Raw genomic sequence first — 25,113 nt, forward strand, 5'->3', positions numbered from 1 at the left:
AATAGAGACATATTCATGATGAGTAAATCGCAGTGGATAAGAATGTCTCCTAAATGTCCAAATATAAATGTAAATGCCGTTGATTCAAAGATTGCTTCTTACCTTTATGGCAGATGTATGAGAGACTTCTCTGTTTCAGGTGTGACATCAAAACAGCAGCGATAAATGCTATATATATACATTATCGACCAATCAGCAGAAGTAACATATAGTGACATGTTTGAAAAAATGTATTTAGTATTTAGCAAGTATTTAGCAAGTTGGACTTTACTCAACAATTGGGAAATAGGGAAATGATTCACATAGTTGTCTCTTTTGGTATAATTGTAAACATACACTGAATTTATGCAACACATAAACAAAACAAAAGATTAAGGCACACCTTAGGGCTGGATGGGATTCTTTATTGAATTATAAATGTCTTTACGACATCTGTCAAGGTTTTCATAAATCTGGAATTGAATGTGGAATTTGTAGTATTATAAACTTTTTCATCGAGTCCATCATCAAAAAGCTGGTCTAAGTTCAGTTGAGGCATGAGGGGAAAAAAAAAGTCAATCTCCAAAGTAAGAGAAATAAGACCAGACACATTTATAAAAGTAATTAAAATGACAACATACTAGGGGTGTAACAATATATCGTGTCACAATATATCGCAATACAAAAATGCAACAATATGTATCGTGAATAGTTCACCCAAAATAAAAATTACCCTGTGAGAAAAAATGGACGTTTTCAGAGTAAGTACTACATTAAACTACAATATATTATGTTGAATATAATGTATAATAATGGGGGAATATTAGTGGGTCCTGATAATGCTTGTTATAAGTCTTATGTTACCAGTAAAAAGTGGCCTACATTATTTTAAATAGATCTAGCCAGTGACAGAGTGCAAGCATATTCATCTAAAATAATTCTGTGTTTTCAGGTTCAGAATCATGAATATATTTATTCTGGTGTCACCATTGTCCAAGCCTATTCATTTACACCCACAATTATATATCAAAGTTAGCATTTAATCAACAGTAAAAAAAATCTTAACCTTTTATTATATGTCTTGGAGTATCGCAATAATAGCGAATCGTGAAATTAGGGTATCGTTACACCCCTACAACATACTGATAGTTTGTGCTACATTTTACATTTTATATTACATTTAAGCATTTTATAATTTATTAAACCAACTCGTCCAATTCGTTGGACATATGTGAATCCAACAGTTCAACTTTGAATTGTAGCCATAGCTCTTTTAAAGCAAAAAAAACGATTTGCAATTAGTTATTTTGCTTTTATCCAAATTGATCTTTACATTTGACTAAAAACTGACATTTATTTATTTATTTATTTAGTAAACTTAGTTCAGTTTTTACAGTAAATGGCTGGGTTAGGCGGTGTATTGTGTGTATTGGAGCTGGGGCTCAACAACATATTATTACACTAAATCAACATTTCTTCAAATCTAAATCAAACTAAATCAATATTACATAGCTATATCATTGAGTTTTTTACTTAGTACCAATAAATCAATCTTAAATACTTGACTGTTTTGCAGTGACATATTTTCATATGCTAAAGGAAAATGTCTTAGGGACAGAGAGATTATGACCAAATCCTCTGAAGCAATGTAAGTTTTAGATGTCACAATTACATACATTGACAGTAAGCTTTTGGGAATGTGTGGGATTTTAAGGATTACGAAATGACTAAATATTGTAATATCCAGGTAATAGGTTTGTGTGCACAATGAGTTAAAAAATAGTAAATGCATGTGTGCTAAAACTCTGAGTGCATCAGCTGGACTGGGATAAATCTCAGTGTATTTGCAGTTCTTTCAGGACATCAAGAAGACTCAACGAATTGCATGACAGTAAGTACAATTGATACATTTAAATATACTCTCTCTCTCTCTCTCTAGTTTTTTTTTTTACTTTAATTGAGCTAATGCTATCTTCATCAACTTTATTGAAGTATAGGGAAGATTAGGGCAAGTTGTCACGCTTTTTACACCAGTAAATGTTTTTAAGTTTTTTTTTTTTATAAAATATTTTCTACATTAAACAACAATAAGATATTAAACATTTTCAATGACAACAATGTCATCATGGGATCCACCATTAAATAGGGGTTTTGGCAAAATTAAAACATTATAAAACTTTCTGAAGGAAAAAAAAGTACAAATAACTAGCAACTGTTGTAATAAGTTGTGCGCATTTTTAACATTTAAAACACATTTGACAACTCTTATAATATGGCACGTGACAACTTGCCCCAACCTTGACATGAAATTGCAAATACTTGTTTTCATTATATAGTTTACTGTTGTGTGAACGTACTTCATGCTAGTGTGGTTTTAAAGGGTTGTTTAAACTACAGCTATTAGGAAAATTTGATGTTGGAATTTGGAGATTGAAATATTTTTTAATAATTGAAAAAAATTCTCTTCATTTATCATACATTTTAAACATTAAAGTTTTTGTGAAAAAAAAAAAAAGATTTATTATCTGACTGAACCTCCTCTCTTCTACTCATGAGTGACTCTATGTGGCAAACTATGGTACTTGTGTGTAGAATTAGTTGCAGTCTTTACATTTAGTTTATTTATTTAATATCTTTACATGTATTACATTTATCTGTCCTAGTTAAAATGCTTTCTCTATTTAATATCAGTTGTACTGAATTGCCATCATTATTGAGATAACTACGATTTCAGATCTGTTAGGAATTTCTTTTCTAAATAAGGTTTAAAAAAAAAACGTGCCATCCCAAAATGAAGAGTCTCATATTATTGACTGTCCTGTGGCTCATTTCCTCTGGAGCTGTAAGTAAATTTTGTTTTTGAATGATGTTTTTACTCTCTTTATATCACTTATTATTGTACTAGTATGATGTAACTGAGCAGCCCGGCTCATTTAAGCCTGTAGACCTGAATCAAACAACATTCAATGTATGAAATAACAATTATTATAATACCATGAACTCATGTCATATAAAAATTCCTTCCAGCTTTGCCAGCGTTATAAGCCTTGGAGCTCCTCTGGCAGTGATGAGGTAAACTCCCAATGATCCCAGTTATAATAAATATGTAATTTTCTCCTGAAGCTGAACAAAATGCCTCATATGCACATGTTCTGCTTGTCTGTTTAAACTGTCTTTGCTCTAGAGGATCTATTGGCCCTATTTTCCTGGAGGTCATTATTATCATGTGAGGCCGGTTCGACCCGGACCTCTGTTCCCACTGTGGCAATTTCAGTGGCCCCTGCTGCTGCCTCGTCCAGTCCCTTCCCCAGCCCCTGCCCCGGCCCCGGCTCCGGCCCCTGCACCAGCACCCACACCCAGTCCCCCAGTCATCCCCACCACCATTCGTGGAGATGGTGGAAAGTAGAGCAGGGGTTGTTTTGTAAAGTACCCTTGACATTTCAGTAAGCTTTCAATAAAAAGAGTGAATCTGTTTAACATGTTATTTGGTTGTTTTTTAGAAATAAACTGTAAAATAAAACAATTTCCCTCATTTATTTAATTATACATTAAACGTTGGTTGGTAAACCCTGCTATAGAGAAATTTGAGTTCTATGTGAAGTTATCATCAAAATGCTCGAGCTTGAGTAGAAAATCCTCTACAAGCCCCTCATAGCGGGGGGTAACCGTGTACTTTAATATTAAATTGGCACACAAACTCGTGAAGTACTACTATACAGAACACACTTGATATGGTCTTGTACGTCATATTTCGGATCTTTGTAGTCAATCGAATTTTAAATATCCAACAACTTGCTGGCCAAGCTCTGTGACCAAATGCTAATATTAAGCATATAGTCACTCAAAATAGTGAAGTGAAAATAATTTCTGAATGAACAGTCTGTCATTTTAGATTATAAATTGGTAGTGTTGTTTAATGTAAAGGTCAATGCACGCAACTCTGAGGCATTATGCACTGCAGTATAGGTGTGGTGCAAGTGTCAACAGAGAAAGATGTGGATGTGTAATTTTGAGATTTTGAGATTGTTTTGGGTGGGACAGTATGACTCCTGAGTCACTACACACTTATTAAACACAGTCTACATTAAGAGGAAATGTCTTCAAATGCATCTTACCTGTGATACCATGACTTGTTGTTTGCATATCCAGTCATGTTTAGGGAATTCTTGGTTTTACCATTAAAACTGCTGTCTGTGTCTGCATTTCTATTTGGTCTGAACCCAACTTAATAATAACAGTTATCTCACCACATTGTGAAATTAGTATAGTTCTTACTGTGGGGATGACAGAATTATACTGTCATTACCTGAACCAAAGTGGCTTTTCAGAAGGTAGCTGTGGTTTCGTTTTAATCAACATTGTGAAGACGAAATCAGTGAGAAGCGACCTCGGATGAGACAAACTCTTCTGGTGTGGGGGAACACAACATCTTGATTTATTGAAATAAACCAGATGTCTTCTTTATTCTGACACGCCATCCTGTTTCTACTCTAAAATGTGCTTGCTGTGAGAATAAATGTATGGCATTCACTTACAGACTACCACAAACACACCTAGATTTATGATCATATTTATCTTTTATTTGTAGACTTTTACTACTATAAAACTGAACCAATATATCAAATCACACAGACTCGTCTGGATATGTCTAACATTTCAAATGGGTTGATTTGATGATTCATTTAGACACTAAGTGTTCCCTAGATTGTACAATTTAATTATGGTCTGAGGTTCAATATTGTCTGAGGTCAGAGCCCATTTCCAGAGCTGATTGGTTGCTTGAGGAATGGACACTGTTTAAGTACACCCTTCTCCACTTGCATTCTTTCGTTGTGATCAAAGGATTTTAAAGTGAGTATTTGTTTTTTTATCTGTCCATGCAATATTAGCAACTAATTTATCATTTTTCAAGTTATATAGTGCACATGTATTTACTGTGTGTATCTTTAGGTATGACACAAATGAGGCTTATAGCGTTGCTCACGTGTTTTCTAGCTGGAACATTTGGAGTTCCGGTGAGTCATTACAGTCATCTCTTTTCATCCAGATACCACTTGGGTTATTTTTTTTTAATGTTCCCCTTTAGACATTCTTTTCACTATAAATAAATTCTAACTCTCATTATAGGAGACTGTTGGGGGTAGGGTTAGGGTTAGTAGAATAAGTTGACATGTACTTGCTAAGTTATTTCTAGTCAGCAGATATTAAGAAGACGGTCTACTAATACTCTAATGAGAGTTAGTTGACATGTACATGCAGTGTTATTTATAGTCAACAGAATGTCTAAAGGGGACCACCAAAATAAAGTGTTACCGATACGTACCATGGTTGTATTGTAGAAATCATACATCATAAGAATGCAAATTCACAAATGTCCTTTACTTCTCTGTGTGAATTCACTACAGCATTACTAATCTGAGGTGCAGTTAATGGTGAAATGGCATCATTTATTGTTGCTTGTTTACTTGATTATGTTATACTTATGTTATTCAATTGACATTTTCATAGATCTCCCCAAATGCTCCCCAAAAAGTCCCAATGGGACATATGCCAGCACAAGGAGCCCCAGTGATAAGGTCTCCACCGTCTGGGTCTGAGGTACTGGTACAAGCCCATCATGTGCCACAGCAGTTTCAGCCTAAATCTCCCAGAGTGCCCTCTGGTCCTCAGCAACAGCTGGCCACTCTGACCAATCCATGGGCCTCTCCACCCAACCCCAGTAGAGGTCTCGGTCAACTTCCAGCTCACATTCAATACTTTCCCTATCCTCATCCCCAGCAACCGCAGGTAAGAAACTTATTTGAATTCACTCATTTCTTACCTTAAAGGGATAGTTCACCCAAAAATGAAAATTCTGTCATCATTTACTCACCCTCAAGTTGTTCCAAATCTGTATGAGTTTCTTTGTTCTGCTGAACACTAAAGAAGATATTTGGAAGAATGTTTGTAACCAAACAGATCTCGGTCCCCATTGACTACCATAGTATACATTTTTTCCTACTATGGAAGTCAATGGGGACCGAGATCTGTTGATTACAAACATTCTTCCAAATATCTTCCTTTGTGTTCAGCAGAACAAAGAAACTCATACAGATTTGGAACAACTTGAGGGTGAGTAAATGATGACAGAATTTTTGGGTGAACTATCCCTTTAATAAAACAGTCCACAAATAAATTTTTGGTAACACTTTATTTCAATAGTCCACATTAGACATTCTACTGTAAGTAACTTTGCAACTGCATGTCAACTACGAGTCATTAGAGTATTTGTAGACTGTCTGCTTAATATCTGACAGCACTTTATTTTGATGCTCCCCAATAGACATTTTACTGACTATTAGTAACTTTGCAAGTATGTCTTACTCTACTAACCATAAATTTAACCCTAACCCTAACCTAACAGTCAACTAAAACTCTAACGATAGTTAGTTGACATGTAATTACTTGTAGTTAGCAGACTATCGAAATAAAGTGTAATCAACTTTTTAAACAAAATGATATAATTAATATTATTATTTAAAATAATACTATTTAAAAATATTAAAAAGGCTTTTAGAATTGATTAAATTCTAAAAATACATGTATTAAAATACCTAATACATTTCTCTCCCTGTATTTTTCAGTTTTTCTACTATCCCATTCTTGGACCACAATCCAGGAACCCAACAGTAAGAGTGTTTCCATATAATATTAGAAATATGTGTGGTTTTGTTTGTAGTCATCAAAACTACACCACAGGAAGAGCTAAGAGACTGTCTGGGTTCAGCAGGTTTATTCTGATACGAGGTCCAAACCCAAACTTAATTAATGATAGCTATGTAACCCTCAAGCAAGCCTTTATGTTTAGACACTTTGGTATATTATCAAAAATATTTCGCTGGAGGAAATCTTCCCATCTCCACGTCTGAGGAGTTTTGATTTATTGTGGAAACCTGATGCACTTGATGTGTCCAAACAAAGAAGGTTGATGTAATATATTGCCTCGTGTGTCAGTAAAATGTGTGCACACAAATAAAATCTCTGTCAGAAATTTGTCAGTTCAGCATCCAACAATCCTAAGAGGAGTCATTGAGTTCATTCACTCTTGATTGAAGCTCATTTGTCCCAGAATCCACTTCTAACTATTGTCCTTTTGCTTACTTGTCAATCACCTAAGTCAGAACTTTTACAATTAGTTCTTTCCATCATCAGTTCTCCTATGGAGTGCCTGTTTTCCAGCACGCAACGTCTCAACAATATCCTGCTAATGCAGTTACAGCTTCACAACCATTAATGGCACAAAACAAACAACACAAGCACCAAATGCATCCAAACCAGCCTCAGCAACAACAGGTATCAATGCAAACATTTTGGACTCAAGCAAATCTAGTGTTTTCAATATTCTTATATCATGTGTTTTTCCACAGGTTCAACAATTTCTTTACATGGTTCCACAGACTCAACAACGAATGGTGAATGAATCGTTATATATTTGAATATTTATTCTCTAAATATGTTATTGGGGGGTAATTCCTTTTGTGAATGCTTTTTAAAGGCTGGACCATATGGTGGATTGAGCTCCGAGGAACTTCAGGTAAAAAAGTCTGAGACCATTAGTGAAGATGCTTCTTTATTTTATTAATTTTTTCTATTCTAATTTTTAGTACAAAATATATTATCATCATAAAAAAAAAAAAAAGTATTTAGCCTGTTCCCATTTTTTGGGATTCATATATGAATGTCACAAATTTGCTTATTTAATTGTGACCTAATAGTGCCAATTTTGATATTTTTCTTCTCTTAACTTCTATTCATATTTTCTAAATCCTACAAAATTAAGCTCAGAAGTGTAAAAAAGATCCGACACCACTGTATCTTTGAAAAGTTTTTATTTTAATTTTTTATAAATAAACATTTCGCCTAAATCTCTGTCCAAATTTCTGTCACACACAGAACATGGGACGACTGGGCCGTGTTGACATGCACATGCCTGCGTTTAGGGACAATGTGTTTCCTGTAGCTGGACCACAACCTGTTGTACCTGTTAACCCTTTAAGACCAGCCAGTTCCTTCCACATCAACACCTACCCTGTCGGTGGAATGACCTTCTCGACCAATTCTGAGGTCCAGCCACCTAGCGCTGTAGCTGTACCACCCAGTGGGGATGCCATACCTGCTACTGGTGGATCCCATACAAATAATGGAGCGCTGCCTAGTAGGATTGCTAGCAAGCAGGACCGTGAGCGAGTGCCGTGTGATCATGTCCAATCTGCTGAAAACCCCTTAACCAACACTGGACCTTTGTCTTCTGGTCAAGGGACTTTCGTTCCGGCTGTCTTGCCCACTGTACAATCCGATCCCCAGTACAGTGATCCCAATCTAGTTCCCACTATATTCCCAACACCAGAAGAAGCTCTTGTTCCAGCGTCCCCACCACTGCTTTCCGATACTGTCAAGACCAACCCTGATTTGTACCCCTAAGAGAAATCTTTGCATATCTTTACTGCAAGATTTATTTTAATATGCATTTTGTATTATGCTTATGGTTTATATATGGGTTAAGGCAGCATAATGGAAGTTTTTTTAATATATATTTTTCATAGCAGTTATAAAACTGTACTTTGTTTACTTATTACAATTTCTTTATCTTTTATTCTTCCCAGTATGAACTAAAGTTTTGACTTTGTTGCGGACGAAAAGATAAAATGAAAAATTATTTCTGACTTTTGTACTGTGAACTTTGTGTGTGGTCCTCAACATATATACTAGACATATGATTAAATACAAAGTTAATTACAGCCTGAGGCTCCTTCTGTGTTGCATACAGTACATCTGTCATCAAGTGTCAGCTGTGTTAATAGAAATGGAAAAATGTGCACATTCCCACAGAATCACAATATGAGTGAATAAAATTTTTTTTAAACTATATAATTAAAGTGCAGAGCATTTCTGAAAGTTCTTAAAATGCCATCAGAAAAACAGAATCGCCTACTGGTAAGGGACAATAAATTATTATATATATATATGTTTTACTTTTATACAGTACCTGGAAAAAAATTACATAATACAAACATTAGTGGAATATTTTGTATCTTTTCAAATAATTTCATAGCCAATTGTTTTTTAACCTTTACATGAAAGTCAACAGTCAAATTATTGACTTTCACTGCAGTTTCCCAATGTAATATGAAATGTAAATCCAGAATGAAACAGAAAATAGGTTCTTTCCACACAATATATGTATTGCAATAACCAATTAAATTCAACAGAAAATTATTTCAAATATTGCTTAGGTACAGTGTCTTATGGTCGATTATTATTTATAATATTATTTATATTAATACTAGGATTATATTTCCTAGCAGTGTCCTCAGTCAGGCAGAAGGTTCCTACAGTTTGAACAAGTGTGAACATTGCTGTCAGAGAGCTTTTATGATTTCATCTCAAGTGCCATAAATGTATTTTCCAGTTGCGTTTGATTTATTTGTACTATACTATATCATGCCAAATAATTACAATCTCAGCCAAAATTTTGCTTTGAGATAAGCAAAGATGTATATTTGCTTTGAATGCACATTTTTGCCCTCTATAAAGGAACTTGGCTGGTCACCAAAGCCAATCAGATGCTGATGCTATGGGCCTTTTGTTTTCAAAGAGAATATAAGGAGTAGATCTAGAGAGCAGTATCACAAAATCCTCCTCCTCAATCCTGATCACAATCAAGAGTCTCAAACGAAGGTAAGGTATACCATTAATTCAACAAACAATTTTGGGGCTGAAGGTTGATCTACTTTCCTGTTGCAGAAGGTTACGTAGAAGATAGAAAACAATGAAACTATATCTTTGCATGTCATATTTCAGACATCATCTTTCAACATGAGATCCCTCATTTTGCTGGCATTTGTCATCGGTGTGGCCTACTGCGCTCCGGTACGTGATCGATTTTACTCTTATGTATTTATCCATGAGCCAACTATGACAAGAGAATGTGGGATGCGAACATTGTGATACTAGCCTTAACTCTCCTGTTCTTTGACCCACAGCAACTGATGTATTATGAGCTAGAGTACAAACCTGTCATAGCTCCACAGGTTAGTTTAGTCCAAACATGAAATTAATACATGGAAGGGTGAATTCAGGTTGATTGGGACACTTTCCCCAGTCATTTCAATGGCAAATGTCTCCCAATCAATCTGGATTCACCCCTATTTCAACAAAATGACTCAAGGAATATGGGAATATAGGAGTATAGTACATTATTGTATAACAAGTGTGTATGGTGATCTACAGGCTCTTCCTGCGGCCGCCGCTGCAGCTAGACCTTCTGAAATAGAGATTGTAAGTGTGGAAATTACTATTACTTATTTTATATTAATATTGTAGATGTACATTTTCATATATAAATATAAAATGTTACATTAAAAATCGAATTATTATATTATATTATCATTCTTTTTTTCAGCTTCTGGCAGCTCAACAGGCTGCAGCTGGAGGTTCTGTAAGTTGGGTTTAATTTCTTTTCGCAGAGTATTCATTATCTTCTGCTAGTTGAGCATGCGATTAGTTTTTCTTATTCTTCACAGGGTCAACCTATCCGTGGCTTCATTAAACATGAGATTCCCCAGCCCGCAGGCAAAGAAAGTATTGAAGTTGTACGTGTATCTGCATTTTTTTATTTCCCTACTGCTACATGAAATCCTCCATTTCTCGTCAACCATGTAGAAGTTCATTCATTTCCCTCTGTTTTCTAGCTGTACCCCTTCGGCTTTCCTCAACCTGGTGTCCCTGCTGTCCCTGCTGTCCCAGCTGTCCCGGCTGTCCCGGCTGTCCCAGTTGCTCCTGCTGCCCCAGTACAGACCAACCTAAAAAACTGTGATATATTTAATAATATCACATAAATATGAGGCTGTATATAATTTGTTGTACTTTTTTAGGCTCCTGTTCCAAAGGATGATGATGATGAAAATGATGACTAATGGTTAAGTAATAATTATAACCAATATATCAATCATAACGCTTTTGCAATGGAATATGCAACATTGTACACTGGTTAGCGACTGACATTTTAAATAGAGAAAAACTTCACATCAATAACATCATATTATTCTTATTTAATTATTATAATAGATTACAGAATAGAAACCTGCAATGCAACACATTTCTAAAGCCTCCGTCTTTTCTTTTCCTCACAGATGAAAGTATAAGCTGACCACCAATTCCTGAACGACAAAGAAGCTGCTCGTGTTTTGCAGAGTGACTGCATAAATGCTTTCCTGCTTTAGAAAAAATGATGACCCATCAAATGGTGCTTTTTTTTCAGTGGCTTGATGCTTGAGAGCCATACAGTCATAAGCTTTTTTTTTTTTTTTTTTTTTGCAAACATGTTTTTAAATCTTGATTTAAAATAAAGCATACAATCAATACTTTGTCTCCTCGTGTGTGTTATTATTAGCATTTATGTTGAAAAGTTTTTTTTTAGATTGTTTATTCATACATAACAATTCCTAGTTTGGCTGAAAATAAATATCATCCCAAGAAAGCTCTTCAGAACCTGACATTGTTGTTCAGACAGTTCTCTTGCTGCAATTAAACATCACTAAGTTTGTACACAAAGTTCCTATTTTCGATATTTTGTAGCTTCAAAAATATAGGCTGGTGATATCAGCAGTTTCCTCAACTGTTATCATTATAATAATAGCTGACAGAAAGGCAGACAAAGTCTGACTACAGGTCATTTTCTCAATAACCATCTTTCTCCGTATGTGAGGTCATAATAAAGTCTAGCCTGAGAGGGATTGGTTAAGAGCTAAGCCAGAGAGCAAATAAAAGCAAGAAAACTCATGTCCCAGAGCTATAACTCTACCTGCAACCAAGGTGAGAAAGCTGGTTGACCATTTCCGTACACTGTAAGTGCTTCTCTTTCTATGATATTGTTCAGAAATAGCACACTCATTGGTGTTGTCTGTCTTAGGTCACATTTTTTGCTTGAGTAAGGCTGGTGATTCCTTAAACATGTGGACATCTTTCCTGTGTCTTCTTCTGGCGGGTGCAGTATCCGCAGCACCAGTAAGTACATCAAACCTTTTTAAAGGAATGTCTTTGTACTCATGAAGGCTTGTTTTATGTGTTTGGGTCGCCCAGATTCTGAAACTGATCCTTTTTTTGTGCGTGTGTGTTTATGTCTCTCTCTAGCTTTCACCGTTTTTCAATTATCTCCCTCATTATGGCAGCCCGAGGCAGGTGGGGCTCACCACAACATGAACATTCTTGACTTTTCCGTATCCAAAAATGGCATAAAAGTCTTTGGAATCTCTTGCTTTAACCATAATCAACATATTGCACCCAGTTTTATGATGAAAATAGCTCTGTAATATTACAGTGTATGATGACATGCTACTCCATGACATGTGTTTATATGATATATAGGTTTAACTGACTATCCTGAGGTTGCTGCAGAACACGTTTTGAACATAATAATTATAACGGAACTAAACGGGTTTTTTTTTGGGCATCCACTACAGTAAATTTGAACTCCTTTTATTTTCTTAGGGGAATAATGGTGGCTTTCAGGGAATGCCATCACAGCAACATCCTGGTCTGAACGCTCCAATCAGCATGGAAATCGTATGAGCTATTTTTTTATTTTTTCTGTTTGTAAACACCTTAAATATAGCAATTCAAAGTTGAACCAAGAAACCATGTAAACATTTGCTTTTTGATTTATTTCTGCCTGATCAAATAATTACTTTTATTAGGTTAGTGTACCTGATCTAACCCTTAAAATGACTTTCATTAGGTTAGTGTAACCTAATGCACTGAAAAAAATAGTTTAGCATTTAATTTGAGACAATTTTCACTAAGAACAATCTTATAAAAATGTCATAAATACTTTGGAAATGGCAAGTAACAGTGAAATAAACATGAAATTCTGAAGTCAAAAGACTGCAATAGTATTTTCTTGTAAGAAATATTATAAACTATAAACTTTACATTTAATTTAATTTAATTTAATTTAATTTCTAGAAAACAAAATCAAATGTCTATGTGGTCTAAACCTTAACAATTGCTTTTATTAAGTTAGTGTAGCCTTGTGTATTAACTGTTTTAAATACAATCACCTTGTATGGTTAAGTCATTTAAACTTAAATTACAGCAAACTGATTCAAGAAATTAGTTGAATCTTGTATAACTTATACATTTGAAAATTGCTTAACTTATCTTGATGAGTTGAATCAATGTAAAAACACATGTAAAAACACATGATCAAATGCTTTTTTACAGTGTTCAGTTCAGTTTTACAGTTTTATTCAGTCAAATTAAATAATATTTGTTTTTCACATTTCTGTTTTAAGATAGTACCACATGAAGCACGTTTTAGATTACATGAAAAAAATATGTATAATAATACTTTTTATTTATTTTTTTAAATAGATTTTCCCACCGAGCTTCCCTACTAATCCAGCAGGGGGCGCAGCGGGCAAATCGGTGAGTGTGTAAAGGTTTGCTATCTGCAAGGCTAGCTTGTTTCTCCAACATACTACACACAGCTTCTTTGTTAGTTGCCTTTTTGAGATGTAAACCCTCATCTCAATCAGTTGAATCAATATATATATACCTCATGTGTGTATACCAAAAGACTAGAACATAATTTCTACCATTCACGCTGTGGCATGGCTCTCTCTTTCTGCTTTCAGTCATTCCCTACACAAGCGTTCATCAAGTACTCTCTCCCCAAGGTTCCGGGCAGAAAAAGCGTGGAAATCGTGAGTGAACAGATCCGAAGGCTAATTTCAGCACTTGCTCTGACTTTAATAGAAATTTTTACATATATGCTGTAGAAAGTCAATCCAGCACAGTGTTGCTTTTATATCTTCTTCTAATGCCTCAACATCATTGCTTGCACATCCTATCTGATGCAATGAACTCAATGGTGATTTTGTTTTTCTTTCTCCTTATTGAAGTTTTACCCCTATGACTTCAGTCAGCGCCAGGTAGGATTTACTTTGAAACTAGTACATTTCTCAAATAATTACAAAGAAGCGGCAAGTAACATATTGAGTTAAATGTGAAATTTTGAAGTTGAAATGGATTATATCTGTTGTTTTCTCATCCCGTAAATAGCTGAGCCTTACAAATCTTACTTCTTTCTGGGAGTACTAGTTGTTTCCATCATTTAATCATTTTCCTGTTTATATTATAAAAAGCGCTATATAAATAAAGGTGACTTGTTGTCTACATTTCAGGACCAACCAAATGTTCCCCTGATACCTCAACTTCCAAATGTAAATAACTTTAAAATGCTTAAACATTTTGACATTATTACCTATACCCATATATATTAAACCCATTTTACTTATTTTTATATATGTTTGTCAATGTATAGATCTTCCCCTTTGAATTCATGCCACAGACAGTTCCTCAACAGCCACCCATGGTGAGAAAAAAAGGCTTTGAACCTCTTTGGTTTCATAATTAATCAATACAATCATCACTTGCACTGTTATTGGAATTTGCTGAAACACTTGAATCTGGAAACACTGTGGGCTTTTATTGCATTTCTACACAGAACCCACCATTCCAGGATGGTCCTCCACCAGCCCAAGATCCTCAGCAGCAAACCCAGCCGGAGCAGCAGGCTCAGACAGGACAGGTCTGTCTGTGTGTGTGTGTGTGTGTGTGTGTGTGTGTGTGTGTGTGTGTTTAAATGCATATGTGTGAGAAGCAAAAATCACAACCCTCAGTAAAGCTCTGATTTGACAACATAATTACCCCTTCAGTGCTGCATTTAGCCAGTATGCTTTTAACCAAAATGGAAACTTGCGAATCGCGTATATGTCAGCAGCAGTTTTGCAGAAAACAGCAGATTGTGTGCACCGCACTCTTGTTAATTATCTATACTTTCTTTCAGGTGTCTAACAAGCCATGAAGACTGGTGAGATTCTGCTTATGTGTATCTGAATATGATTCATTCATCCTAATTTTGAATCGCAATAGTTTTAATAGTGTTTCAACATTGCTTGACATCACTCTTTCATTCTTATTTATCATTTCATTTATTATCCCAGCAGGCACATCTTTGAAGCTGAGTGAGAGAAAAACGTCAAACAACAAGAGTGTGGAACTCCCCCTCCCCCCAATGCTATTTAGAATTAGTAAATACTTTTTTCCTGGGATAATAATTTAAAACGAGCTGATTTTTTGAACATGAAGAAGATGATCTACACATATAACAATTTTTTAAAGATCTGTAAATGCATGGAATGCAGATAGCAATGTGCTGTTTTGGTCTTATTCTGATGTGAGAAAATGATACCTTAAAGCAAATGTCAGTTCTGAATATTTTCTCATGTATACTTTTGTGAGTAGTGTTTCATTAATAAAGTTGATTAAAGAACAACTCATTTTCAACATGTACTTATTATCCGTCTTTGTGGTAGTTGTTACAAAATAACACATGAAATCTAATGCATACTAGTAATTAATTAAACAAAACTTTTTTTTTTTTTTTTTACATTAAAAGGATTCCGAGGTTAAAGTGAAATATTTTGCACCTACACCATGAACATTGTGTGGTATAATAAACATACTGCATGTTAAAAAATAGCTTGTTAAAACCTTAGGAGAGCAAGGAGTTTGTTAGGCCACGTTCAACCTCAAGGAAGCTTTAGGATGTGTGAATATCAAATTAGAGAATTATTTATAATGCTCATTCAAACAAAATTCAGAGAAATTCGAGAGTATGTTTTTCCACATAGATTGTCTGGCCATAAGGAATTCTAATAGTCTCCTACATGCAGAAATGAACACATGAACTCGACCTGCAGTGTGTTAGCAATTACCGGTAATCAATCCATTCTTTTATATTAGCTCTGAGATTATGTTGGCACATTGGGCATCAACATTTAATACGATTTTGAGATTGAGTTTATCTGCTCATTATCATAACAGGGTTTAATTAGCTCTGCGATTCTAATTATATATATACAATTATTATACAGTGTATTATGCACTGCCCGATCAAAAGAAGAAGAAGAAAAAAAAGTCGCTGTTTGGATTTAAATTAGCAAATGCTTAAAGAGTCAATGAGTGGATCATTATTGCAGTAATTATTATAGCATGTTTTATGTTTGGCAACAGTTCTTCTAACCCTAACTGATGGAGTGTGTAGATTTTTATTTCTTAACCATGTAGGAAAACACATCATGCCCATATTCCATGATGACAATGTCAAGATTCATAAGGCTCAAATTGTGAAAGAATGGTTGGGAGGGAGCTTGAAGAATCATTTTCACACATGAATTGGTACCTCTGAGTCCAGACCTTAAATTCTTTGAAAGTGTTTGGGATGTGCTGGAGGAGACTTTCCATCAAGAGGTCCATCATTATTTGGTCAAGATCTAATATTGACAATGCAAGAGGCACGCACTCTGTAAAGCCTCCTCCAGCACAACCCAAAGACTTTTTTTTCAAATGTGAAGCAACAGCCAAGTTGCTGCGTATGATATTTGCTTATTCTCAACTCTGCAAGTATTTCACTCTATAAGTAACATCGAAGCCATATCTGTTTATCTGAATATGATATATATACATATAATGCAAAAGCTAATACATATATATACACATACACACTAAACAAACAATATATGAGTTAAAGGTTTGAACTGTAGGCTTTTGAACAACTAGAAAGATAGTCGTCAGGTGACCCTAAGGAAACATCTATCTAGAATGACTGAAGGGGAGCCAGAGTATATGTCGTCTCTTGCCTGATTTGTTTGAGCCTTGTTGAGTGGATATCTAAAAACCTTTTTATGTTCACTTTCTTATCAGATGGATGACATCCTAGATCTGGATTCCCTAAAGCATAAAGCATAGGCCTATCAACCCTTGAAATGCTTCAAACCTCAGTCTGAGGGGGGGAAAAAAACGCAGACAACATCTCTATAGAAGATGTCAGTGTGGTCACAACAATGAGGAGCCAAAAGATTTATACCTATATCTCCAAAATGAATCAGCAAGAAAAGATTGGTTAAGTCTGTAATTAAGTTGTAAAGATCTTTTGTAATTAGATCAATCAAGTTGGCATGCGCCCACAAGTCCCACTGTTATTGGAAAGGGGACCCTTGAAAGTCATACTCATGCAAACTTCACCATCAAACACCACAGACAGACCCTCCTCCTGTCTGGAAGACAATTTCAGTTTTTGTCTGTCTTTTTGAAGAACTGTGCAACCAAGCAGAATTTCACAGTGTATAATTATACATAATGGGTCATTAGCAGTTGTAATTCCAACCTTGCTTTAAGAATAAAGGCAAAAAATAGATTTCATTTTTGCTGAGAGGTGATTGGTCTGTTTCAGGAGCTGCTAAGTATATATAGCAGCCTTGTTCAGTACTTATTCATTCAACTTAAACTTCAAGGATCCAAGCAGCCATCCTTGTGATTTTCAAAGGAGGTAAGCTTGTACCATTTCTGAGGAGTTTTAGCTCATGCATATGTTACCGGCAGTATTGAATATGTCTGTTTTTCTTTCTGCATCATAAGCTGTGAAATAATCATGATCATGAAAGCTGTGGCGTTGTTGATGTGTTTGCTGGGCTCCTCGCTAGCTGCACCTGTAAGTTCTTGTTTCCACATCTCAGTTCAAGGCAGCATAACAAAGTCAAAATTGCAAACATTTTTGACATCTTCCTCTTGCTTTGCATATTTTAGGCCCCTGACAGCGGCAGCAATGAGGTAAGACTTTTGTGTGTGATCACAATGGGTGTTAATGTACAGCCTACATTGTCCTGTTTTCTCTATTGCAGCAGGCAATTACTAATCATGCTAACACAGCTCTGCAGTTGATGGAACTCTACAGAATGTTAGGACAGATGCAGCAACAGGTCAGTTCAGTGCTGATAATACTAAAGACATAGAGGCATTTCATAATATTAACATAACGTGATCAATGTATTTGCAGGGTTTTGGTGCCGTTCCTGGCGCTCAGCTGCCTGTATGTTAAGCATTTAACCACTTCATTTAAAGACGACTGTGTGAACCTGTTTTATGGATTTGATGGTATTTTCTGTTCCTCACAGGCTGCACCTGTGGCACCCGCAGCACCAGCGCCTGTTGATGTAAACCCCTTTCATTCTATCATATCGCATTTTATGTTTTTGAGAATAAACAATAGCCTTTTGAAAACATTTTTGACAATATTTCTCTTTTTACAGACCCAGCCTCAGGTTTCACCTCAAGCACCTCAGCAGGTTAGCAATGTGCTATTGTTATTTTGTGTCGATGTCAGTCATGGCATGTCATAAGACGATGTTGAGGATAAACGTAAAGAAAAATCATGTTAGATAAGTGACACATCAGCTGTGTATCAAGGCCTTGCTAGTGCATAGATTTACATTACTAATTTACATTAAAGGGAACTAGAACATGGAATGAGACACAGCTTCTGTTTATGATGTAAAGTAACATTTAGTAACAATACACTTCTTTATTGGCATTGATGGTTCCATGAAGAACCTTCAACATCCATTTAACCTTTCCAAGGTTCTTTAAATGATTAAGTTCTTCACATAAAACCTGTTAAGGAACTGTTCACTGAAAGGTTCTTTGGCGAACCCAAAATGGTTCTTCTATGGGATCGCCTCACGAAAAACCTTTAGGAATTGTACTTTTTAAGAACTACAATGCGGTTCATTAAACAAGCCTGTGATTGAGAATATTTTATTTTGTGTTGACATTGATCTTTGAACATTTCTTTCAGGGCTTTTTTTTCAACCCCGCTCTTTTCAACCCCGCACCCCAAGGAGATTCAGATGAGGAAGGAGCAGTAGGTTTCCTCTTATCAAAACTGTATCACACATTTCAAACATTAATAGGGTGTACTTTACGAGCTGTGTCCCACTTTTTTATCTACTCTAGCCACTGTATCGTGGGTTTTACCCTCCCTACAGCTACCAGCCTGCCCAGCCGGCTGCTCCACTGAACTCAGATGAGGCCGAAGGAGCGGAAGAAGCAGAGGCAGCCGAGGCCGGAGCCGAACCTGAACCTGCTGGAACCGCTTCATCTGTCGATGCCGCTGTCGCAAGCGAGATCCTACCCGTTGATGGCGCCGCTGTCGCAAACGAGATCCTACCCGTTGATGTCGCTGTGGATGTTCCCATCGAACCTGCTCCCGAAGTCATCGCTGCTGCTGCTGCTACTGTTGATCCGGCCCTCATCCCCGAGGCACCGGCAGTTGCTGTGGAAATTGACACCACTTTGGTGGGGCCTGATGTTGCTGCTGGTGCAGAGCAGGTGTTGGTGGCTGAGGCTCCTGATGCTGCCCAGCCAGTGCAGTGAGAGAGATGATCACAAGCCCCGCCCTCCAAGATTCTAACCAATCAGTCACATCGCTGACTTTAAGACCACATCTCTGTGGTCTGAACATTGCTGGAACAAAATGTGGCACATTCCTGTTGTGTGAAAATGTTTCCTGGCAGATTTATAATAACCTCATTGTAAGAATTGAGCCGACACTGCTGCAGACAGCGTTACTTGTTATATGTCTTCTCTTTCAGTTTCTTAAAATAAAATGTATTTTGTCTTACTGCAATTAAAAGCCTCTTTTATCAACTGAAATATAACTATGTAATTAACCTGATATCTATACATCTATAACAGATGACTATATATCTATATGTGTGTGTGTGTGTGTGTGTGAGGGCGTGTTTTGCTATACTTGTGAGGACCAAATGTCCCCAAAAGGATAGTAAAAACCTACATTGTGAGAACCGCTGGCTGGTCATCACAAGGGAAATTTATTACTAAACATAATAAATTGAGTTTTTTTGAAAATGTAAAAATGCATAAAGTTTTGTGTGATGCGTAGGTTTAGGGGTAGGGTTAGTGTAGGGGGATATAATATACAGTTTGTACAGTATTAAAGGGATACTCCACTTTTTTCGGAAATATGCTAATCTTACAACTCCCCCAGAGTTAAACAGATGAGTTTTACCGTTTTAGAATCCATTCAGCCGAACTCCGGGTCTGACGGTACCACTTTTAGCATAGCTTAGCATAGATCATTGATTCAGACGAGTCCAGTAGCATTTCTTTCAAAATTCAATATTGCGTCATATCACTACGCCTGCTGCACCCATGGTACGGCCACACAGTTCCTTGATTATTACGCCGGAATGAGAGTAGTTCCTAGCCATATAGGCTTAGAAAATCGCAACTTTTCATTTTCCGTCGATCTTAGTACACGGTTTAACTACAGAAGAGTCAAGTTTTAAATAGGAAAAATATTGAAACTCTTTGGTCATTTTGAAAGAAATGGTACTGGACTCGTCTGAATCAATGATCTATGCTAAGCTATGCTAAAAGTGGTACCGTCAGACCCGGAGTTCGGCTGAATGGATTCTAAAACGGTAAAACTCATCTGTTTAACTCTGGGGGAGTTGTAAAATGAGCATATTTCCGAAAAAAGTGGAGTATCCCTTTAAAACAATTATGTCTATGGAGGTACTCACAAGTATAGCAAAATAAACATATGAGTGTGTGTGTGTGTGTGTGTGTGTGTGTGTGTAACTATGTTATATGAACATCATTATATGAAGAGTTCAGATGCAAAAGCCTCTAAGTGCCATCTGAAATTTTCTTCTAGAATGATCAATTTTATCAAGCTTGTATAAGTTCAGTAATTTCACTTAAATGACAATTCATTTTCATTGCCATTTAGGCCTAAGTGAAATTACTGAACTTAAATATACAAGCTTGATCAAAATGATCATTCTACAAGAAAATTTTAGATGGCACTTAGAGGCTTTTGCATCTGAACTTTTGTATATATCATAGGTAAAATATAAAATGTTCAATTAAACAAAAACTACATACTGTATATCCAACAAAACAGGCCATCTATTTCTCTGTGAGTGACTGTGTGTGAAACTAAGACTGGGAGGTTTGTATTAATAGGATAAAGCAGATCTGTGGAAGACTGCTGACTGGGCAGATGTTGCTACATGAGGTAAATCTCTCACTCTACTCTACAGGCTCACAGTCTATAGCAAGCACATGTACACAAATGACACCAGTATAATGTGTGTAGACAGCATATGTAAAATGAAATAACACTTAGTCAAATAAACACCACAAACCAATGTGGTCATTCACATATGCCTTACTAGGTGCACTCTGATGAATCAATTTAAACATGAACCTAAAAATTAGTTTTGAATATACGACAGGTTGCCAAAATTCTCAGTGTAATGGTATAAATGATGGGTTTTACCCATACTTTCAGCTTTTATTGGAAGGAGTATAAATTATGTACCGTTCAAAAAGACAGGGAGGAGGCTTTGTTTTTGTCACTCTAGTCTCTCATTAATCTCCAAATCCTTCTCAGGGTCATGCAAGTCTGAGATATCATTACAGAGCACAACAGAACAAATGAACCACACGCTAGTTCCTCGTTTGAAAAACACGAGCTGTAATTTGATTGTAGCCTATCTTTAATTTCACCAGACAGAAGGTCTGTGATTCTGACAGGCTCTGTGATTCTTCTGATCAAGAGAGAATGGGACAGGATTTAGGTTAAAGCAAAACAGCCGGTGAGTTTGATATGACTTTGTGGCAATTTTAGTCCTCTTATAGTATCATTTTGTCCATGTTAGAAATTTTTCAGGACTTTTAACAAATAGAAAGACATGTAAATTGTAAATCACTGCTTCAGCCTATTGTTCTAGGGGGAAAGGATCATGACTATTGTACCTACATCAGGGGGGTTTGCAGTCCCTCCCCGAGTGTCTCCGATAATGGAGGTGGAATCAGAGGAGGACGATGAAGACACAATTCCAGCTCCAAGTGCAGGACGTTTCTTTAACATCAACAACAGCAACAACAATGAGGAGTAATCAAAGATCATTAGATCAATATAATATAATATAATATAATATAATATAATATATAATTTTATATGAATGTGTATTAGAGGTAATAGTGTACTTTGCTCTCCATATAGGGAAGCCAAGAAGAAAAAGAAAAAGGAGAAAAAGGAAAAGAAGGAGAAAAAAGAGTGGGTATAGCACAATGGTCTTATATTTGACATATATTAACGTTTGTTACCGTATAAACCTTTCTGTTGTTCTGTAGCAAAAAAGAAAAGAAAGAGAAGAAAGAAAAAAAAGAGAAGAAAGAAAAGGAAGAAAAAGAAAAAGAAAATGAGAAAGAAAAAGAAAAGGAAAAAGAAAAAGAAAAGGCGAAAGAAAAAGAAAAAGAAAAGGAAAAGGAGAAAGAAAAGGAAAAGTTGGTATCTGGATCTTTTATTTCTAATCTGTGATTTACAAAAGGTTAAAGTATCACCATTGATTATTGCTCATGTCAACTTCGTTTTTTTCAAGGCCCAAGGAGGTGTTTGTGATTAACCCAGCGGGACTCCTGTATTATCAATGGCTGCTTATAATCACAGTTCCTGTCATGTACAACTGGACAGTTATAATTGCAAGGTAATAATTAGAAGTTCATGTTTTATTAAGACCAGGAGATGAGAGAAGAATACAAATTGAAGACGTTCCCTTTTTTAACCTCTGAAGTGTGCTTCCTTACATCTCCATTAGTCTCTTACATTCATATGCTCTATATGATGAAGGTCATATATTCAGCATCAAAATCCAACATAATACATCAAATTGGTGCATTTTGTAAGCTTGATAAATGGGTGTAATACTTTTGAGAGTATTTATATTGTGTCTCTTTGCATAGAGCCAGCTTTGAGGAGCTGCAGCATGAATATCTACTGATCTGGTTCCTCTTGGACTATAGCTCCGATTTGATTTATTTGGCTGACATGGCCTTCAGAGCACGAACAGGTGAATATAACATCATTAATTAGAATTAGATCTCAATTTGTGTCATGATTTCATGTCACCTTCTCTTTAACCAGGGTACCTGGAACAGGGCTTACTTGTCAAAGATGAAAAGCTCCTTCTCCAGAGGTACACCGAAAGTCCCCAGTTCCGCATCGATGTCATCTCTATGCTACCCACGGACATCTTCTACTTCGTTTTAGGCTTGGACTACCCAGAGATCCGCATAAACAAGTTGCTCCGCCTGAACCGCATGTTTGAGTTCTTCACCATCTCAGAAACCATGACCAACTACCCCAACATCTTCCGAATCTGCACTTTGGTCATGTACATCATCATCATCATCCACTGGAATGCATGCCTCTACTTCTCCTTCTCCAAGTCCATCGGGTTCGGATCAGATGCATGGGTGTACCCTGCTCTCGACGAACCAGAGTTCGGAGAACTCATGCGAAAATATTCCTTCAGCCTGTACTGGTCTACGCTTACCCTCACCACTATCGGAGAGACGCCATCTCCGGAGCTAGACTCTGAATTTCTCTTCCACGTAGTTGATTTCCTGGTGGGCGTCTTGATCTTTGCCACCATTGTTGGTAACATTGCTACAATGATCTCAAATATGAACGCAGCCCAGGCTCAGTTCCAATCCAGGATCGACAACATTAAGCAGTACATGCATGCGCGGCATGTCAGCAAGGACCTGGAGGAGCGTGTCATCAAGTGGTTTGACTACCTGTGGACTAACAAGAAAGCACAAAATGAAAGAGAGGTGTTGAGGTACTTGCCAGACAAATTACGGGCAGAGTTAGGCATGAACGTGCATTTAGAGACCCTCATGAAGGTGCGGATCTTCGCCGACTGTGAGGCGGGGTTGCTGATCGAGTTGGTGTTGAAGCTTCGCCCCCTGGTTTTCAGTCCTGGTGACTACATCTGCCGCAAAGGCGATATCGGGCGGGAGATGTACATCATAAAAGAAGGCAAACTTGCCGTGGTGGCCGATGACGGCATCACTCAATTTGTCGTCCTTGGCGATGGAAGCTACTTTGGTGAAATCAGCATTCTAAACATCAAGGGCAGCAAGGCAGGGAACCGCAGAACAGCAAATATTAAAAGCATAGGGTACTCAGACCTCTTCTGCCTGTCCAAAGATGATCTGATGGAGGCTCTGACGGAATATCCCGAGGCTAAAGCATTGCTGGAAGAGAAAGGGAGACAGATTCTGATGAAGGATGGTCTAATTGAGACTGACCCTGCCAAACTAAAGCCAGATGAGAGGGACTTGGATGAGCGCGTAAACCGAATTTACAGCACACTGCAGATCATGCAGACCAAGGTAAACAAGCTGCTGGCGGATCAGGAGGAGACACAGAAGAACATCAAACGGCGAATTGTTCAGATAGAGCGCCTTGCTGGGGAAGAGGTGGAGGATGAAGATGAAGAGGAGGAGATGGAAAAGAAGGAAGAAGAGCCAGAGAAAGAGAAGGTAGAAGAAGACAAGGAAAAGATGGAAGAAAAAGAGGAGGAAAAGATGGAAGAAGTGACCGAAGAGAAAAAGAAAGACGAGGAGCCATAGGATAAGAAGATAACTCTGGATGAACTTCACAGATGAAGATAAATCTAAACACTAAATACGTTCAAATTAAAAACAAAAACTTAAAGGGATAGTTCACTTTGAAATTAATTTTTTATATGTTTTAGCTTACCTCAAGGGCATCCAAGATGTAGATGTCTTTGTTTCCGCAGTAGTTTCAATTTTGATATTTTTAGGTCAAACCGTTCTTGTCTGTCAGTCATATAATGCAGGTCTATGGTCACTGGCTCAAAACACAAGCACAGAGTCCAAATTAAAACAATTCCCCATCGTCCAAATGAAACAATTCCCCATCATAAGTACACATTGATGGCCTAAGACACGAAACGAGCGGTTTGTGTGAGAAAACAAACAGTATTTATATCGTTGTTATCTCTTGAAAACAGCACACGTCCAAATGATCTGACGGCGCGGGCGGGTATAGATATATACATAGATGTCGCCTTGGCTACTGCAGTTCATTGGAACTAAACCGTAGCCAAGCGACATCTAGTGTATATATCTATACCCGCCCGCTGGCGGGTATAGATGTATACACTAGATGTCGCATTCGCTACTGCAGTTCATTGGAACGAAACCGTAGCCAAGGCGACATCTATGTATATAATAGAATCTATACCCGCCCGCGCCGTCAGATCATTTGGACGTGTGCTGTTTTCAAGAGATAACAACGATATAAATACTATTCGTTTTCTCACACAAACCGCTCGTTTCGTGTCTTAG

The 25,113-nt window shown here is 36.8% G+C and overlaps 4 protein-coding genes across 9 annotated transcripts; all 4 read left to right on the forward strand.

Moving 5' to 3' along the window:
* Positions 1-5,517: 5,517 nt before the first annotated feature.
* ambn (ameloblastin) lies at positions 5,518-8,439 on the forward strand (the record flags this gene model as incomplete). The annotated part of the gene is made up of 6 exons (XM_084390742.1): positions 5,518-5,766; positions 6,603-6,647; positions 7,171-7,311; positions 7,386-7,430; positions 7,514-7,552; positions 7,912-8,439. The coding sequence occupies 6 exons, from the start codon at positions 5,518-5,520 to the stop codon at positions 8,437-8,439; spliced, it is 1,047 nt and encodes a 348-aa protein (XP_084246868.1).
* Positions 8,440-9,834: 1,395 nt separating this feature from the next.
* On the forward strand, positions 9,835-19,828 carry enam (enamelin; the record flags this gene model as incomplete). 2 transcript variants are annotated; one of them, XM_084402238.1, is made up of 10 exons in its annotated part: positions 9,835-9,888; positions 10,002-10,049; positions 10,249-10,296; positions 10,421-10,456; positions 10,542-10,610; positions 10,710-10,808; positions 18,036-18,074; positions 18,171-18,206; positions 18,716-18,781; positions 18,874-19,828. In XM_084402238.1, 10 exons carry the CDS (start codon positions 9,835-9,837, stop codon positions 19,291-19,293), a joined length of 915 nt encoding a protein of 304 aa, XP_084258364.1. In that variant the 3' UTR covers positions 19,294-19,828. The 2 variants fall into 2 exon arrangements, with proteins under 2 accessions (XP_084258364.1, XP_084258365.1); XM_084402239.1 differs by lacking the exons at positions 9,835-9,888; positions 10,002-10,049; positions 10,249-10,296; ... (1 more) ...; positions 10,542-10,610; positions 10,710-10,808 and adding exons at positions 17,372-17,410; positions 17,500-17,572; positions 17,668-17,691; positions 17,763-17,840; positions 17,918-17,950.
* On the forward strand, positions 11,755-15,343 carry scpp5 (secretory calcium-binding phosphoprotein 5). 3 transcript variants are annotated; one of them, XM_084402245.1, is made up of 12 exons: positions 11,755-11,832; positions 11,930-12,024; positions 12,151-12,198; positions 12,508-12,582; positions 13,390-13,443; positions 13,653-13,721; positions 13,920-13,949; positions 14,202-14,240; positions 14,342-14,392; positions 14,525-14,608; positions 14,867-14,890; positions 15,024-15,343. In XM_084402245.1, exons 1-11 carry the CDS (start codon positions 11,799-11,801, stop codon positions 14,882-14,884), a joined length of 597 nt encoding a protein of 198 aa, XP_084258371.1. In that variant the 5' UTR covers positions 11,755-11,798; the 3' UTR covers positions 14,885-14,890; positions 15,024-15,343. The 3 variants fall into 3 exon arrangements, with proteins under 3 accessions (XP_084258371.1, XP_084258370.1, XP_084258372.1); XM_084402244.1 differs by having other exon boundaries at positions 15,027-15,343; XM_084402246.1 differs by having other exon boundaries at positions 11,799-11,864; positions 15,027-15,343.
* Positions 19,829-21,344: 1,516 nt separating the features above from the next.
* Positions 21,345-24,435, forward strand: cnga1a (cyclic nucleotide gated channel subunit alpha 1a). Of its 3 annotated transcripts, none has more exons than XM_084402231.1 (7): positions 21,345-21,545; positions 21,668-21,844; positions 21,956-22,009; positions 22,087-22,239; positions 22,335-22,439; positions 22,696-22,802; positions 22,877-24,435. In XM_084402231.1, exons 2-7 carry the CDS (start codon positions 21,693-21,695, stop codon positions 24,370-24,372), a joined length of 2,067 nt encoding a protein of 688 aa, XP_084258357.1. In that variant the 5' UTR covers positions 21,345-21,545; positions 21,668-21,692; the 3' UTR covers positions 24,373-24,435. The 3 variants fall into 3 exon arrangements, with proteins under 3 accessions (XP_084258357.1, XP_084258356.1, XP_084258358.1); XM_084402230.1 differs by having other exon boundaries at positions 21,354-21,545; positions 21,681-21,844; XM_084402232.1 differs by having other exon boundaries at positions 21,363-21,545; positions 21,715-21,844.
* The last annotated feature ends 678 nt before the right edge of the window (positions 24,436-25,113 follow it).

The sequence above is a fragment of the Rutilus rutilus genome (genome assembly GCF_951802725.1).
Source record: "Rutilus rutilus genome assembly, chromosome: 2".
NCBI classification, from domain to species: domain Eukaryota; kingdom Metazoa; phylum Chordata; class Actinopteri; order Cypriniformes; family Leuciscidae; genus Rutilus; species Rutilus rutilus.

What these genes read in the sequence shown, in the direction of transcription:
- scpp5 (XM_084402245.1), top strand. Translation starts at nt 11,799, where the DNA reads ATGTCCCAGAGCTATAACTCTACCTGCAACCAAG. An exon ending in TAACTCTACCTGCAACCAAG is followed by an intron (nt 11,833 to 11,929) that starts GTGAGAAAGCTG and finishes TGTCTGTCTTAG; the next exon opens with GTCACATTTTTTGCTTGAGT. An exon ending in TGATACCTCAACTTCCAAAT is followed by an intron (nt 14,241 to 14,341) that starts GTAAATAACTTT and finishes GTCAATGTATAG; the next exon opens with ATCTTCCCCTTTGAATTCAT.
- cnga1a (XM_084402231.1), top strand. Translation starts at nt 21,693, where the DNA reads ATGACTATTGTACCTACATCAGGGGGGTTTGCAGTCCCTCCCCGAGTG. An exon ending in GAAAAGAAGGAGAAAAAAGA is followed by an intron (nt 22,010 to 22,086) that starts GTGGGTATAGCA and finishes GTTGTTCTGTAG; the next exon opens with CAAAAAAGAAAAGAAAGAGA. An exon ending in AAGGAGAAAGAAAAGGAAAA is followed by an intron (nt 22,240 to 22,334) that starts GTTGGTATCTGG and finishes GTTTTTTTCAAG; the next exon opens with GCCCAAGGAGGTGTTTGTGA.